Source organism: Botrytis fragariae, assembly GCF_013461495.1.
Source record: "Botrytis fragariae strain BVB16 chromosome Unknown tig00000012, whole genome shotgun sequence".
NCBI lineage: Eukaryota > Fungi > Ascomycota > Leotiomycetes > Helotiales > Sclerotiniaceae > Botrytis > Botrytis fragariae.
The window spans coordinates 720,809-733,982 of record NW_023500989.1 but is presented as its reverse complement, the minus strand read 5'-3'; the positions used below and the strand labels follow the sequence as shown (position 1 = coordinate 733,982).

General features: G+C 41.4%; 2 protein-coding genes across 2 annotated transcripts; one reads left to right on the top strand and one right to left on the bottom strand.

Annotated features, from left to right (window-relative positions):
- Positions 1–2,116: 2,116 nt before the first annotated feature.
- Bfra_002450 (uncharacterized protein) lies at positions 2,117–3,091 on the bottom strand (the record flags this gene model as incomplete). Its single annotated transcript, XM_037332869.1, has 2 exons — positions 2,117–2,292; positions 2,731–3,091. 2 exons carry the CDS (start codon positions 3,089–3,091, stop codon positions 2,117–2,119), a joined length of 537 nt encoding a protein of 178 aa, XP_037194997.1.
- Positions 3,092–7,342: 4,251 nt separating this feature from the next.
- On the top strand, positions 7,343–10,058 carry Bfra_002449 (putative carnitine acetyl transferase protein; the record flags this gene model as incomplete). Its single annotated transcript, XM_037332868.1, has 3 exons — positions 7,343–7,763; positions 7,818–9,818; positions 9,910–10,058. The coding sequence occupies 3 exons, from the start codon at positions 7,343–7,345 to the stop codon at positions 10,056–10,058; spliced, it is 2,571 nt and encodes an 856-aa protein (XP_037194996.1).
- Between the last annotated feature and the right edge of the window lie 3,116 nt (positions 10,059–13,174).

Sequence of the window (13,174 nt, the reverse complement as noted above, 5' to 3'; positions counted from 1 at the left end):
TCCCAGTTGTATATATGTTTCGATTGAATATTGTATTTTATAATTACTTTTATTAACTAAATCAAAAAAAGAGGGATATTAGTAAGAATATTTTAGATAATAAAAATCAATAATAATATAAAATAGCTCAAATCAGATTATAAAAGTAATCAAATATAGCAATATTATCAGCTTTTATATATAAATTATTAATATAATGGAAATATCGATTTTTAAGACACTTTGAATGTTTTTTAACAAAATTGCTAGTCTAGTTTTTTTCTATTTTTTTGCCTAGAATCTTTTTTATAAGATTTCTAACTATATAATTTGTAAAAAGAATAAATCTTTATATTAGCTTGTTGATTTGATTAATTAAAATTTTCTTTTGATTACTAGAAAGTGCTTGTTTTATATTAAAAAGGAATTGTTTTCTTGAAGTGGTTTTATTTCTATGCTACTAGGAGAGTATAGATCAATCGATTTTAAAGAAATTAGCTGTCTTAGTATAATTAGGGGCTCAATCCCTTTTCAAATGATCTAATATAAGCTCTATACAAGCCTCTATAGGTATATTATCAATATTTAAAGTTATAATATCGATATTTTCAAAATCGTGCACATAGCAGGGATATGCATGTAGTAGGAATAACGGTTATTACAATAGCCTTACTATAATAATAATTGAATTAAAGTTATTCACTTTTTTCACACACTATGAGTACACCCTGATCCAACAGACAATAAATTCTCTGGTTGCTTACCTATATATACGACAACCTACCTGCCCATAGTTTTATCCTACGATTAATTCTTGCGATATATCACGTTTTACGCTTCGGGATGGTTGATCGACGACCTGAGTCGCCTGAGTCCTCAAGCCCTACAGAGTGGCGCGACGAATTTGATAGCTTCGAGGGCTTTCTATCAGCGTATAAGTAAACACAAAAATCCGGTGAGTATTCCTTTCTGATCCTGTCACCGATAGGGACTGATAGGATTGATAAGGTACACGAAGAGGAACGGCATTGTGAGGCACAGCGAGCAGCCATGGCGCTCAATCAGCCTCCAGCTCGTACAATCGAGGTGCCTAATTTGCCGATGACTCCGAGGAGACTTCAATCTGCACACTCAGGGTGTGCTTCCTCTACTGGGGCAAGTTCATGGACATATGACGGGATCTGGTACCGGGTCGGTATCTGGGTCTATTACGAGCAAATATAGGCTGAAGCGGCAGCATGTGCAGGTGGTGCTTCCCTGAAAGAAGTTTCTTGTTGAGGCTCCTGCTGATGGTCCCAGCATAGGGTTGTCCGATCGTGGGGAGGGTGATGTTGAGAAGAATATGAGTGACTCTGCGCCTGACTATAGGGTCGATAATACGGATGAGGGAGAGGAGGAAGAAGAAGACGAGGGATAAGATAAGGATGAAGTTGAGACAGGTAAGGCTGGTGCTATTGGAATACATTCATCTTCCAAGTATGGCAAGCGAGCTGCTCGCCCTCGCCAGGATAAGCCCCTAATGGTGTTTGAAACGAATGCTTTCCCTTGCATGAAATGTACGAATTCTAGGATCGAGGGCAAGAGGGCTTTGTATATGGTGAATGGACGACAACTGGCGGCAGGGGTCTGTGAGTCGATTCCTTGGTGGTGCCGTCAGCCGGTACTACAGCTTGTGGAATTTTCCAAAGATCCCAAGGGTAACAAGGCAGTGAGATTTCCATTTCTTCTTCATCTTGTAATGCTTAATGCTGATGTCTCGGCTCAGGTTCTTGCTTATCTGCGCTTTATTCTTCGCTATCTCCCTTATATGAGCATTGAACATCAAATTGGCAGGATAGAGGCAGAGCAGATGTAAGTCGAGAAGGCTATCATGGCAGCCTGTACCAGACCATATATCAACACTCGGTATATTTGACAACCTAGGTATCTGTGCTATCGGCCCCGTATGTACCCACCACAATTCGCATAACAAACCCCGCGATTGGCGAGCTCGCCCAAAACAATCCATCAGTCTCGAAAGAGGGTAACGTCTCTTGAAGTTTTGTTACGCCATCGATGTTGAATTGATCCAGGACAAAAATCGCAATAAAATGGCAATGAAACTGAAAACGACAAACGAAAACCCTAAAGCCCCAGCTCAAGCAGCAGCCTCATAATCTGTGAGAGGAAATAGAGTATCAAAATCCTTCCACCCACCAATCACCTCCACTTCCCACCACAATCCATAATCTTGCACACTCAACCATGGACTGTAAAGAGTTTTCTCCTTTTGGTTCCAACCATCAAGGTTGACACGGCCTTTGTCGCTCATGCCTTTGGTATTCGGCCAAACTTCACGGATCTTTTCTGTCCATTCAAACCCGTCATCTTTTTACTTCACTACGACTTCCTGGCCAAGGTACGATGAAAGAAAGAGCCGTGTCCTATAGTCAGAGGTTGGTCGAACACTGTACATCTTCTGCAGCCTGTCTCTTTCACGGAATAGGCTATATAGCATATCTCGTACTCCTTTCTGGGTCTCAAATACCCCGTTCTTGTCGTCAGTTGTCGTTGGTATTATACTGAGCATCCTCCATTGTGATATACATGCTGATAAGACGACAACAAATGAGAGAATGATCTCTGACTGGCTGCTTTCTTCGGTCCAAGCTTTGATGCCCAGATATTTGAACAAATACGGTGGGACGCTTGTAGATATATTGGGTTTTGAATGGTTAGCGGGTAGCTGATATTTGGTCAGGAAAGACTCACAGGAAGCGGACCAATGAGGAACATAAACATTAGAGTCGTCCCAAAGCTGGTTTGTGGGCTGAAGCGGTAATCCATCAGCCCACGATGCAACAGTGGCAGACCTAGGTGGATACACCGTTGTGGTCATCGAGAGCTGAGGCTGTGGTCTATGAGTCGCGGAAATGGGATTCTCCGGCGAAGAAGGCGTCAGTTGGTTATCCATCTCAGGTTGATCTGTTTTGCGCTTTGGCGTACGCTCCGATGTTTGCTGGGAATTGAGAATGGATCTATTGTCTTCCAAATTCTCCAACTCTCGTGAATCCACCATAGAATTGTCTTCGGTCACTGAAGGCGTCTCATCTTGAATATTCAAGTTCTGCATAGAGAGCTTTGGTTTCGAGTATAAGCATAGAATGCAGAGTAAGAAGGATAGGTCTCAGGAACATGTTTGAAAGAACTTGGTAATGCAGAAACAGGGCGTAATAAGTTGCGAGTCACTGGGCAAGAAAAATGTGTAGTGGAAGACCAGAATAGACCGATTGAGGGCCCTGTTTGACTACCTGGTGATTTATAAAGTCTAAGAAAGTTTCTCTATAGGTCTTACCTGGACAAGCATTTATAGAATCCGGATTGAAGGAAGGAATGATACTCGCCACATCGGTTATATAAACTAACCTTCACTGAACTGAGATGGTCTTAACAGGATAATAAAGGCTGAATCAAAACCGATACTCTCCATCTTTCCAAAATAGTATCGTACCTTGCGGAGGAAGGCTTATGTGAGGAATACGCAACGAGGAATGACTTGTGTCACAGCATCTGAATAAACTTCAATAAAGATTCCGAGAAACTTGGTAAACTTCACTACTGTAGAGGGAAGTTACAGGCACATACTATCATTTTACATCGAACAAAATATCTTTGCATTTGCACGAGACTACAGGGAAAACCATATCTATGGAAAACCTATACCAAGATGGAAACATAAACTAAAAACTGTTCGTTTAATCTTTCGGACCGGTAAAGCCACTTATTAATGGATCTTTTTCAAGCACAATTATTGTCTATCATCATCTGCCCGATTTCCTGCCTCGATATAAAGTTGTACAACAGCTGTTAACTCTCTTGCCACCTCTCGAATCCCTTCTGTAATACTATGTACCTCCACCGAGATATCCTACTAAGCTTTGTTGTTTAGGACATCGATGAAACACTGTTTTTGTATAACCGAGGTAGAAATCTTGAGTCTAGCCCACAAACTTGAACATCGAGTTAAAAACATCTTCAACCTCTCATATGTTTGCTTCCACTTCTCGTACATTGTCGCATGCTCTTCACTCCTGCACTGTTTACCCTCTCCCCATTCGTAAACGATATTAACTTCTCTTAGCGACGATGACAGAATGGGAAAAGGCATATCTGTCAAGTCATTTTCACTAACTGTTTGTTGCATTCCAGTGAGGATATTTAGTTTTTGTAGTGACTTGTATCGCTTTAAACAACTTAACCACACTAAGTGATCTGATTTTAATACTTTCTCACAATTATGATCAAGCGATTCAATGTCTTTGATAGAGTTGTATTGCTAATCAATCATAATGTGTGTTATAACATGTATCTATGGATATGATATGTAGAATGGTTGTGCGAAAGAAAAGTTGAAGGATCTGAAGTATTGGTAAATATGTATAGTATATTCCAAAGTATATTTGTTGAGCATCCAGGTTCGAAGCATATGATCCAATGTTGGAAGTCTTTCCATAGTCTTTGGTGAAACAAGCCGGAAAGCCTCTTCAAATATTAACTTCAGAATTTCAGTTGAAAGACGATACCAATAGCAACGATCTGAGGATAGTCTTCCCAAAACCAATCGTAGTTTGGCTTTTATGTTAGACTGGTTCGTTAGTCGAGTCTAATACATCATACAATCTATAACTCACGGTTTAAACCGCTCAGTGAGTAATTGTGCTTTCCTCTCTAATTTGTAGAATAATTCTCTGGCCTGAAATGCTTTGTGTATTATAAGTTCAAATGCGTTTAAAGTATCTTATAGCTTTGGAGTCTCATTGATATAATTCCTGATTATAGAAATCTCTTTTGTTTCTAGTTGTATCAACTTTTGGTTAACCGAATTATTGTGCTAAAGAATGATTTAAGTAATTTCCAAGCTGTAAAAGCCATTTTAGCAGACTTTATCTTGTGTGATGCCAGGTCTTCAAGCAATGCAATCGGTCGCTCTGTAAAGTCCCATTCCTCCTCTACTAGGTTCTTGATTATCTCTTCTCCCACAGCATTCCTAACAAACCCACCGATCTGCAACTTGGTTTCGAATCCAGTTTTGCTATGGCATCTTGCTACCTCGATTTCGGCAAAGGCTTGATCCTTATTATGATAGTCGTAAATTCGATGATGAAGGAAATTGCGATACATTTTCGTGTCGTTCCTGCCTCGACGACCTTGTGGGATAGCAACGACTTTGTGATCCTTTTGATAGAAATTATGATTGACATCTTGTTCAAAGGTATTTGTCTTGGTTCGGGTCGAATCTAAGTAAGTTTAAGTAAGGGCTGCTCAGAGAAGAGAAAGATAAAAGATGTGGAAGAAGCATTCTTGGATAGTACTTCGGAGTTGGAACTTGAGTGCTATAAGCTCCCTCTCTACCTTATCTTTGGTGAAGGTGCAAGTAGTTCGTATACAAAGGGATAAAATGCTCAGGCTTGTGGATATGAGGAGACCTAAGAAGCGGCGAATTGCGATGACTATCATATTGCATTGATCCCCTCCAACTCCAATCGACAATCGACAACTGTTGTCCTATAGGAAAGGTGGAACAGAGAGAAGCAAGACAGGATGAGATATTAGATACCACTGAAAGTTTATCTTTGCCGGGTGACTATATCCTCAGTGCTTCGTTATTTATGCAATGACTCGTATCTGGATGCGTATCGCGCCATTTTAAGTACAGCTGGCCGTGAAATACAATCTCTAGGCCAATAAATTTGTATACGAAACATTTGATGGCTACGACTTCGAGTGTTCTTCCGAACCTTCCAAAATTCCAACTCCCCTATATACTTACGGTCTCGGGGAAGATGACTATAACCCATTATATCACGTGACTCTGACGGAGCATTGGTTCCGAAGGAAACAAGATCACGGGCCGAGGGTGATAGTTCGGTGCGGCCACAGCCATGGTAATGGATTTTAAGGATCTTGGGGATCTAGACGAATTACGAAGGTGCATGTACTAAAATAAGTATATAAGCTAGATAGATCCATTGGTAGATAGAGCTTGAGATTCGTGCTCGATTTCAAATAAGATTATTTTTCGTATTTTATCCCATAATTGCTTGAATATTGTTGGATATGACATAAATCATTATAATTACCTCATTGTTGTTCAAGCCGTCAGATTTGGGTATGCACATGACATGAATCATTTCTCAAATACGTTCATAGATTATAGTATTACATCTCGTGAAACCACTCAAAACATCTATCAAGATACTTCTGATCCATCTTCAAAAACAACTCGATAGGAATAATTGTCCTGACTGCATCGAATCCTGCAAACTGATGAATTTGGAAGGTATCTTTCAAAGGCACAACAATTTACAAAAGTACGTACCACGGGATAACGAGGCTTCAGCCTTTTGACACCCCACTTCTCGACGTTCCTCAAGCCCTAACATCTACCCCATTCGATCATCTCCATCAATCCGCAAGAACGGAACGGGGAAACTCGCATTGCCCAGTGTCATCTCGCAACGTATTTTAGATATTCTTGAAGCCTACGAACCACACCCACTCTTTCTCATCCGCTTGACCGAACTGACCGAACGTTTTGAGCTACTTGCATTATCGAATTCCTTTGTTCCAGAATACTGATCACACTCAAGATTTTCTCTAGGATTGTGGAATATTCGCGATTTCCGACCCACGCCTCTTTCACATGCTCAGACGTTGACGACGACATCCATCGGGCCTGGTTCCGTGTTTGAAAATAGAGTATCATTTACACAAACTTCTTATGCTTGCACTTGCATCGTGTAACGATCTCTTCCTCCTTACCGACTGAAGTCCTCCTACCACTAGGAAAATTTCTGGAGACGAATATACTCATTCAAAAAGGAATTTAAAGCACAAGGTATGCAAAGCTTTACTGCCTTCATACTCCCTATCGTCTCTCTCCACGGTTATTTGGACTTCAGTGCCAAGATATCAGAGCTTCGGCGTTGCGGATATCATATAAGCTCGGAATATCATCCTAACTAGTGTACGGAAGTGGAGACCTGTATCCTGCATGGGCCATATGGCCGGATCAAGTTGTCCAATGATATTCTACGCGAACCAATGCAGAAGGCCAATTGCGGGGATATGGAATTCCAATCATTGCTCCATGATAGTGCACTACCTCTAGATATAACCAAGGCTGTTGGTAGCTGCTTACCGTGGGAACCGTTTCTCTCTCATAAGATACTTTCCCCCGCAGAGAATTTGATGTATCCAATGTAATGCCGTCTTATTGCCTTTACGATTGCCATTATTTCTATCGCACAGCACTGCGAGGATTGAATATTTGCACTTCTATTTCTCCATTATACGCATAAACTTAGGGTTTAGGCTAACCAAGATGTCTACCTCAACAACAGCTGTCCGTACGTTCAGGATGCCTAAATCTTTAAATGAATCCCTGATTACATTAGGGGAATCTCCTGCCGATGCTGCACCAGACGCAAATCGATCAATGGAAGGAGCAAAGAAGGTCAACGATGGCTATTCAAAGGACCAAAGAGATCCTCTTGCTAGCAATCAGCCAAAACATGAGCAAGGAATTACTTTTGCCGCACAAGACAAGTTACCAAAGCTACCAATACCAGAGTTGGACGGCAGCATGACGAAATATCTAGCAGCTTTAAAGCCATTACAGTCACCAAGAGAGCATGCAGAAACTAAACAAGCAGTGGAAGAATTTATGAAAAACGATGGACCGGAACTTCACGAGAGACTGAAGAAGTATGCAAATGGAAAGACTAGTTATATTGAGCAGTTTTGTATGTTTAATGCTTAGGGGTTCACCGTGACTACCATGCTAATAAAACATCTAGGGTACGACTCATACCTCAACTTTGACAACCCTGTGGTTCTAAACCTCAACCCATTTTTCTTACTTGAGGATGATCCGACACCTGCAAGAAACAACCAAGTAACTCGTGCAGCCTCATTAGTGATATCTGCATTGTCTTTCGTACGCGCAGTTAGAAGAGAAGAGTTACCTCCCGACACAGTAAGAGGCACGCCTCTCTGCATGTATCAATACTCGAGATTATTCGGCACCGCACGTGTGCCTACTGAGAATGGATGCCACATTGGACAAGATCCAGAATCAAAGCATCTTGTAGTACTTTGTCATGGACAATTTTACTGGTTTGATGTTCTTGATGACAATTCGGATCTAATCATGACTGAAAGAGACGTCTCGATTAATTTACAAACAATCGTCGATGATGCGCAACAAACTCCTATACAAGATGCCGCTAAAGGTGCACTTGGTGTTCTCAGTACTGAGAATAGAAAAATCTGGTCAGGTCTTAGAGACGTTATGACCAGAGAAGAAGGATCAAATAATGCAGATTGTCTTGGAATAGTAGATTCTGCCTTATTTATACTCTGCCTGGATTATGCAGAGCCCAATTCCCAGGCAGATTTATGTCAAAACATGCTCTGTGGAACTAGTCAAGTTGAGAAGGGTGTTCAAATCGGAACATGCACGAATCGTTGGTACGACAAATTACAAATTATCGTCTGCAAAAATGGCAGTGCAGGTATCAATTTTGAACATACTGGTGTAGATGGACATACCGTTCTTCGATTTGCAAGCGATGTGTATACAGACACAATCCTCCGTTTCGCCCGTACAATCAATGGACAGGCGCCTAGTCTCTGGGCATCGAACAGTCCAGATCCAGCTAAGCGTGATCCGGCTAGTTTTGGAGATGTAAGCACTACTCCTCACAAACTAGAATGGGATATGATCCCCGAACTTAGTATTGCCGTTCGTTTTGCGGAAACTCGTCTTGCAGATCTCATTCAACAAAATGAATTCCAAACCCTCGATTTCGCAGCTTATGGAAAGAATTTCATGACGAGTATGGGATTTTCTCCAGATGCTTTCGTGCAGATGGCATTCCAGGCCGCATATTATGGTTTATATGGTAGGGTTGAATGTACCTATGAGCCAGCGATGACGAAAGTCTTTCTTCATGGAAGAACTGAAGCTATACGATCCGTTACGCCTGAATCAGTCGATTTCGTACAGAAATTTTGGGCTGAAAATCCTCCAGAACAAAAGGTTGAGGCGTTGAAGAAAGCTTGCCAGAAACATACAGCTAATACGAAGGAATGCGCGAAAGCCCAAGGATGCGATCGCCACTTGTATGCTCTATTCAGTGTATGGCAAAAAGCAGTTGACGAAGATGGCGCAGAGGCTGCTAGTAGTAATGGACTGAGCAGCAATGGATACTCCAGCCCCGTTGAAACAGGTTCATCTAGAGACAACTCTATAGTTGGGAGCCCAGGCCGGAATTCAATATTGAGTGATGGTAATGAAGTCGAGCGTCGCTCATCCCGCGCTCGAGGCAATTCCAGCCCGGGATCATCGAACCATTCCATGCCTCTTCTTTTCGCAGACAGCGGTTGGGATAAACTCAACACAACTGTCCTCTCAACATCCAATTGCGGTAATCCATCACTTCGCCAATTCGGATTCGGTCCTACTTCCGGTGACGGGTTTGGAATTGGATATATTATTAAGGATGAGGGGATTAGTATATGTGCTAGCAGTAAGCATCGTCAAACAAAACGCTTTGTAGATGCTCTTGAGAGTTATTTGCTCGAAATTAGGAGGGTGTTAAAATCTACGAGAAGAGGCACAAGTCCAAAGGCTAGTAGAGCGAGAGAAGCTAGTGCTAATAGACCCACTGCGGGGAAGAAGTTGAAGAGTAGAGGAAGAGTTATTAGAGCTGCGGAGTTGGGTAAGAGAACACCCGGGACGATGACGCCGGCTGATGAGAGTGCGGCTGTTAGTGATGATGAGGGATTAGGTGGATGTATGTTTCTCTTTTTATTTCTTCCCTTTCTTAATTGCCATTTCGATGTTCTTCACACAAACAAAGGAGTCAAACTAATATACAATCGTAGATGGATTCTTCGACGCAGGCATGCTACTCCAAGCTCTCAAAGCAAGAGGTGAAGGTCTAGACGATTCAACTACGAGACCTTCCGAACGCGCTAATGCTAATGCGAGAAGGAGGGAAATTGGAAAGAAATTAAGATTGAGTGAGTATTAATCATTGGGATTTAGCTACGTCTCTACGATGAGTATATGGAGGTGGATAAGATGATGTGGGAAGTCATTGGAGTTTGAGTTTTCATGTCCTGCAATGTTGTTATGATTTCTCTGATATAAATACATTTATTTATTAAGAACAAACGAGAATTTGAAAATTATCTACTTGGTATCACTATTAAATCGAGTCCGTTTGTGTATAGTCAGTTAGTTAATTACGCATCAACCATTCAATCCATCTCAATAGATGCGTGAATTCAGACTCTCGAACCCTTGACAGCAAATCCCAAGACTCGAAATAGCAGTCAACGAATCTCGCCAAGTAGCTCTCTCGCAGACAAGAAAATACAAGACTAGGTAGGTATATCTCCACCTTCGGGGTCTCCCTCGAATGATTTCTCAGCATAAGCATAAGCCATCATCTCGGAATTAATTATTTACTACCGTTCCTCTGTAGACTACCCGGATTTAATTGGCTGACTTGCTCGGGCACCTAGGTACTAAGTGTAGGATGACGATGGATCTAAATCTAAATCTGGATCTGGATCTGAATCTTACAAATACAACATTAAGCTCCATTGCGAGTTTAGGTAGGTATGTCGAGGGAGCTGCTGGGTAAATTGTGGAGAGGAGGAGAAATATATACTATTTTTGGGTGTCATTAGGGTTAAAAAGATTTGATATTTTGGGGTTGAGGTTTGAGGTTTGGGTTGGGTTTGAGTTGATGGATGGATGGATGGATGGATCGATGATGGATGGTTAGGTGGTTAGGAAGGTGGCTCAGCGGATTTTTGGAAGGTGGTAATTTCCTGGGCGAGGAAAAGGGTGTGGGATGGTTGTGTGTGTGTATGTACAGACCTCGGTAGATAGGTAGGTTGGGGATGGGCGATGAGTGATGTTTGGTTCTTGATCACCATGATGGATTCGAGGTCTAGATTTGAAATTGAAATTGGGGTGTTCTGTTCGGGAAGCGGCCGTGTCTTGATATGTATGTATAGTGCAAACCTTGGGTACTGGACCAAGTAAGATTTTTTGTCTAGCCGGGTCTGTCTCATAATTACTGATCATAATTTAGTTGGTAGATATTAGGTAGACATTAGGTAGGTACTTTCTAGTATCAGTATTTACCTATACTTATTGATAAATAGATAACTATCTAGATATAATTAAAATATCTAAAGGTAGCTAAACAGGTAGGTAGACAGGTATTGATATGTAAATCGATATGTATATATCTATCTATTCTATATATCTAGTAACTTAGGTACCCAATATATTTTCAATTCCACATATGAACGAGTACTCGAATCCTCGCCTCTAATTATCGTTTCTTTTCTCGATTTGTACTCTACAACAAATCAATCGATGAATAATAACCATAGACCCTCACCTCAAATCAATAAATTCACAAGAATAATTAATTAGCTACTGATCTCTGTCTTATCTATTTCCTCCACACTAACCCAAACATCAACCTCAAGTATCAAAACAACAAACTCAAATCCCATTCACAAGAAACCAAAGGATTAACATAGATGGATGAAGAATTAGCGAAAAGACCCCGCGGTCGTCGACCACACACGCGCGTGTACGTATCTAGGTAGATACCTACATTGATAGCTGTGAGCATATATACAGTATTGCGATGTAGTTTACGCGTGTGTATATTTGCAGGTAGGATTTTGAAATAGGCCGAAATTGAGATGGAGAGTGAGAGATGGCCATCTGGGTAGCCGGATAGAGAGAGATCAAGAATCTACCTAGTATGTATGTATGTTGTGGTTGATTATAGATTGTGGGTGTGGATTACGGATTGTGGATTGTTGAGAGCGAAACGCGGGGTTTGTATTTGATCCTTTTTCTTCTTCTTTGTTTTGATTCATTTTTTTGATTCCTTTTTTTTTTTTTTTTTTTTTTTTTGAAATTTGGAATTTGGGTTGGGATCTACATACCTAGGTAGTATGGTGTTTCTTGTGATGGTGGGAGTTGGTTGGGGAAGTAGGGGAAGTAGGGGAAGTAGGGGAAGTTGGTGAAGTTGGTGAAGTTGGTGATCAGTAGCTGGTTATCACATGAAAGTCGCCGGTTAATGTGTCTATCTACCCATCCATCTATTCGATCGTAACTCACCAGTAGACACTCGACCTGCAAAAATCCAAAATTCAAATGTAGAGGAACCAACGGGATCTGCATGCACGCGATGTCTTGAACCCATCTATCTACCCAGCACACTCGAGTACACTCGAATGATATACACATGCAAAGAAATCCATATCGAAATATCGATACATGAAAAAGAAAGAGCGTGTACCAAAAGCTCACGGATTCAAGATAGTAATGCTATATAAATTAATATATCTATGTGAAGATACATAGACACACAGGAGTATCATGCGCGCGTCCGAAGGGTTCCAAAGGTTTCTCAAAGGCGTACCATTCCTCACCTTTCCTTCCCTCCCATGCGCTCGAGTCTTCGTATCTTGGTGGCTTGGTATCTGGTCGGAGAATACGAAAAGCGGGAGAATCGGAGAAAAGAAAATGTGCAGACGGCGTGTACTTCGTAGGAAGGTGGTTGAGAATTGAGAATTGAGATAGGGAAGGTGCGGGTGCATTGGGGATTTGAAAATGTAGAGAGAGCTACGGCGAGGGATTGAGGATTGAGTTGAGGCTTGGTTTCTTGGAACTTCTTCTTGGTGATGAGTTTTGATGAATTGTAGATTTTTAGTTCTTGTGTAGTATATGTATTATATGTACCTGGTTTTTATAAATACCGGGCTGGAGGTCTAGATTCCTGATAGATAGAGTTTTCGTGCACTAGTATCTGTGGAAATTTCGAGATTTTGCTTGTTTCTTTTTCTCACACTCACATGGTAGAATTAATGATGCCGGTCCGGTCGGATAAAGCATCAATCACTTATTACTCCGTCCGTATTTTGACTTTGATTCGTAGCCTTTTGCCCCGTTCTGTTCTGCCGGCGTGAGCAGGTACCCAAGCCCGCCGACGCGGCAAAGCAAGATGCCAAAATGCTCTACGCTCCACTTGTACACGCACACGCATACGATACCATAGACTAATTATTACGTCTCCTGGCCCATTTTGGTTGCGCGATTTTTCCTTTT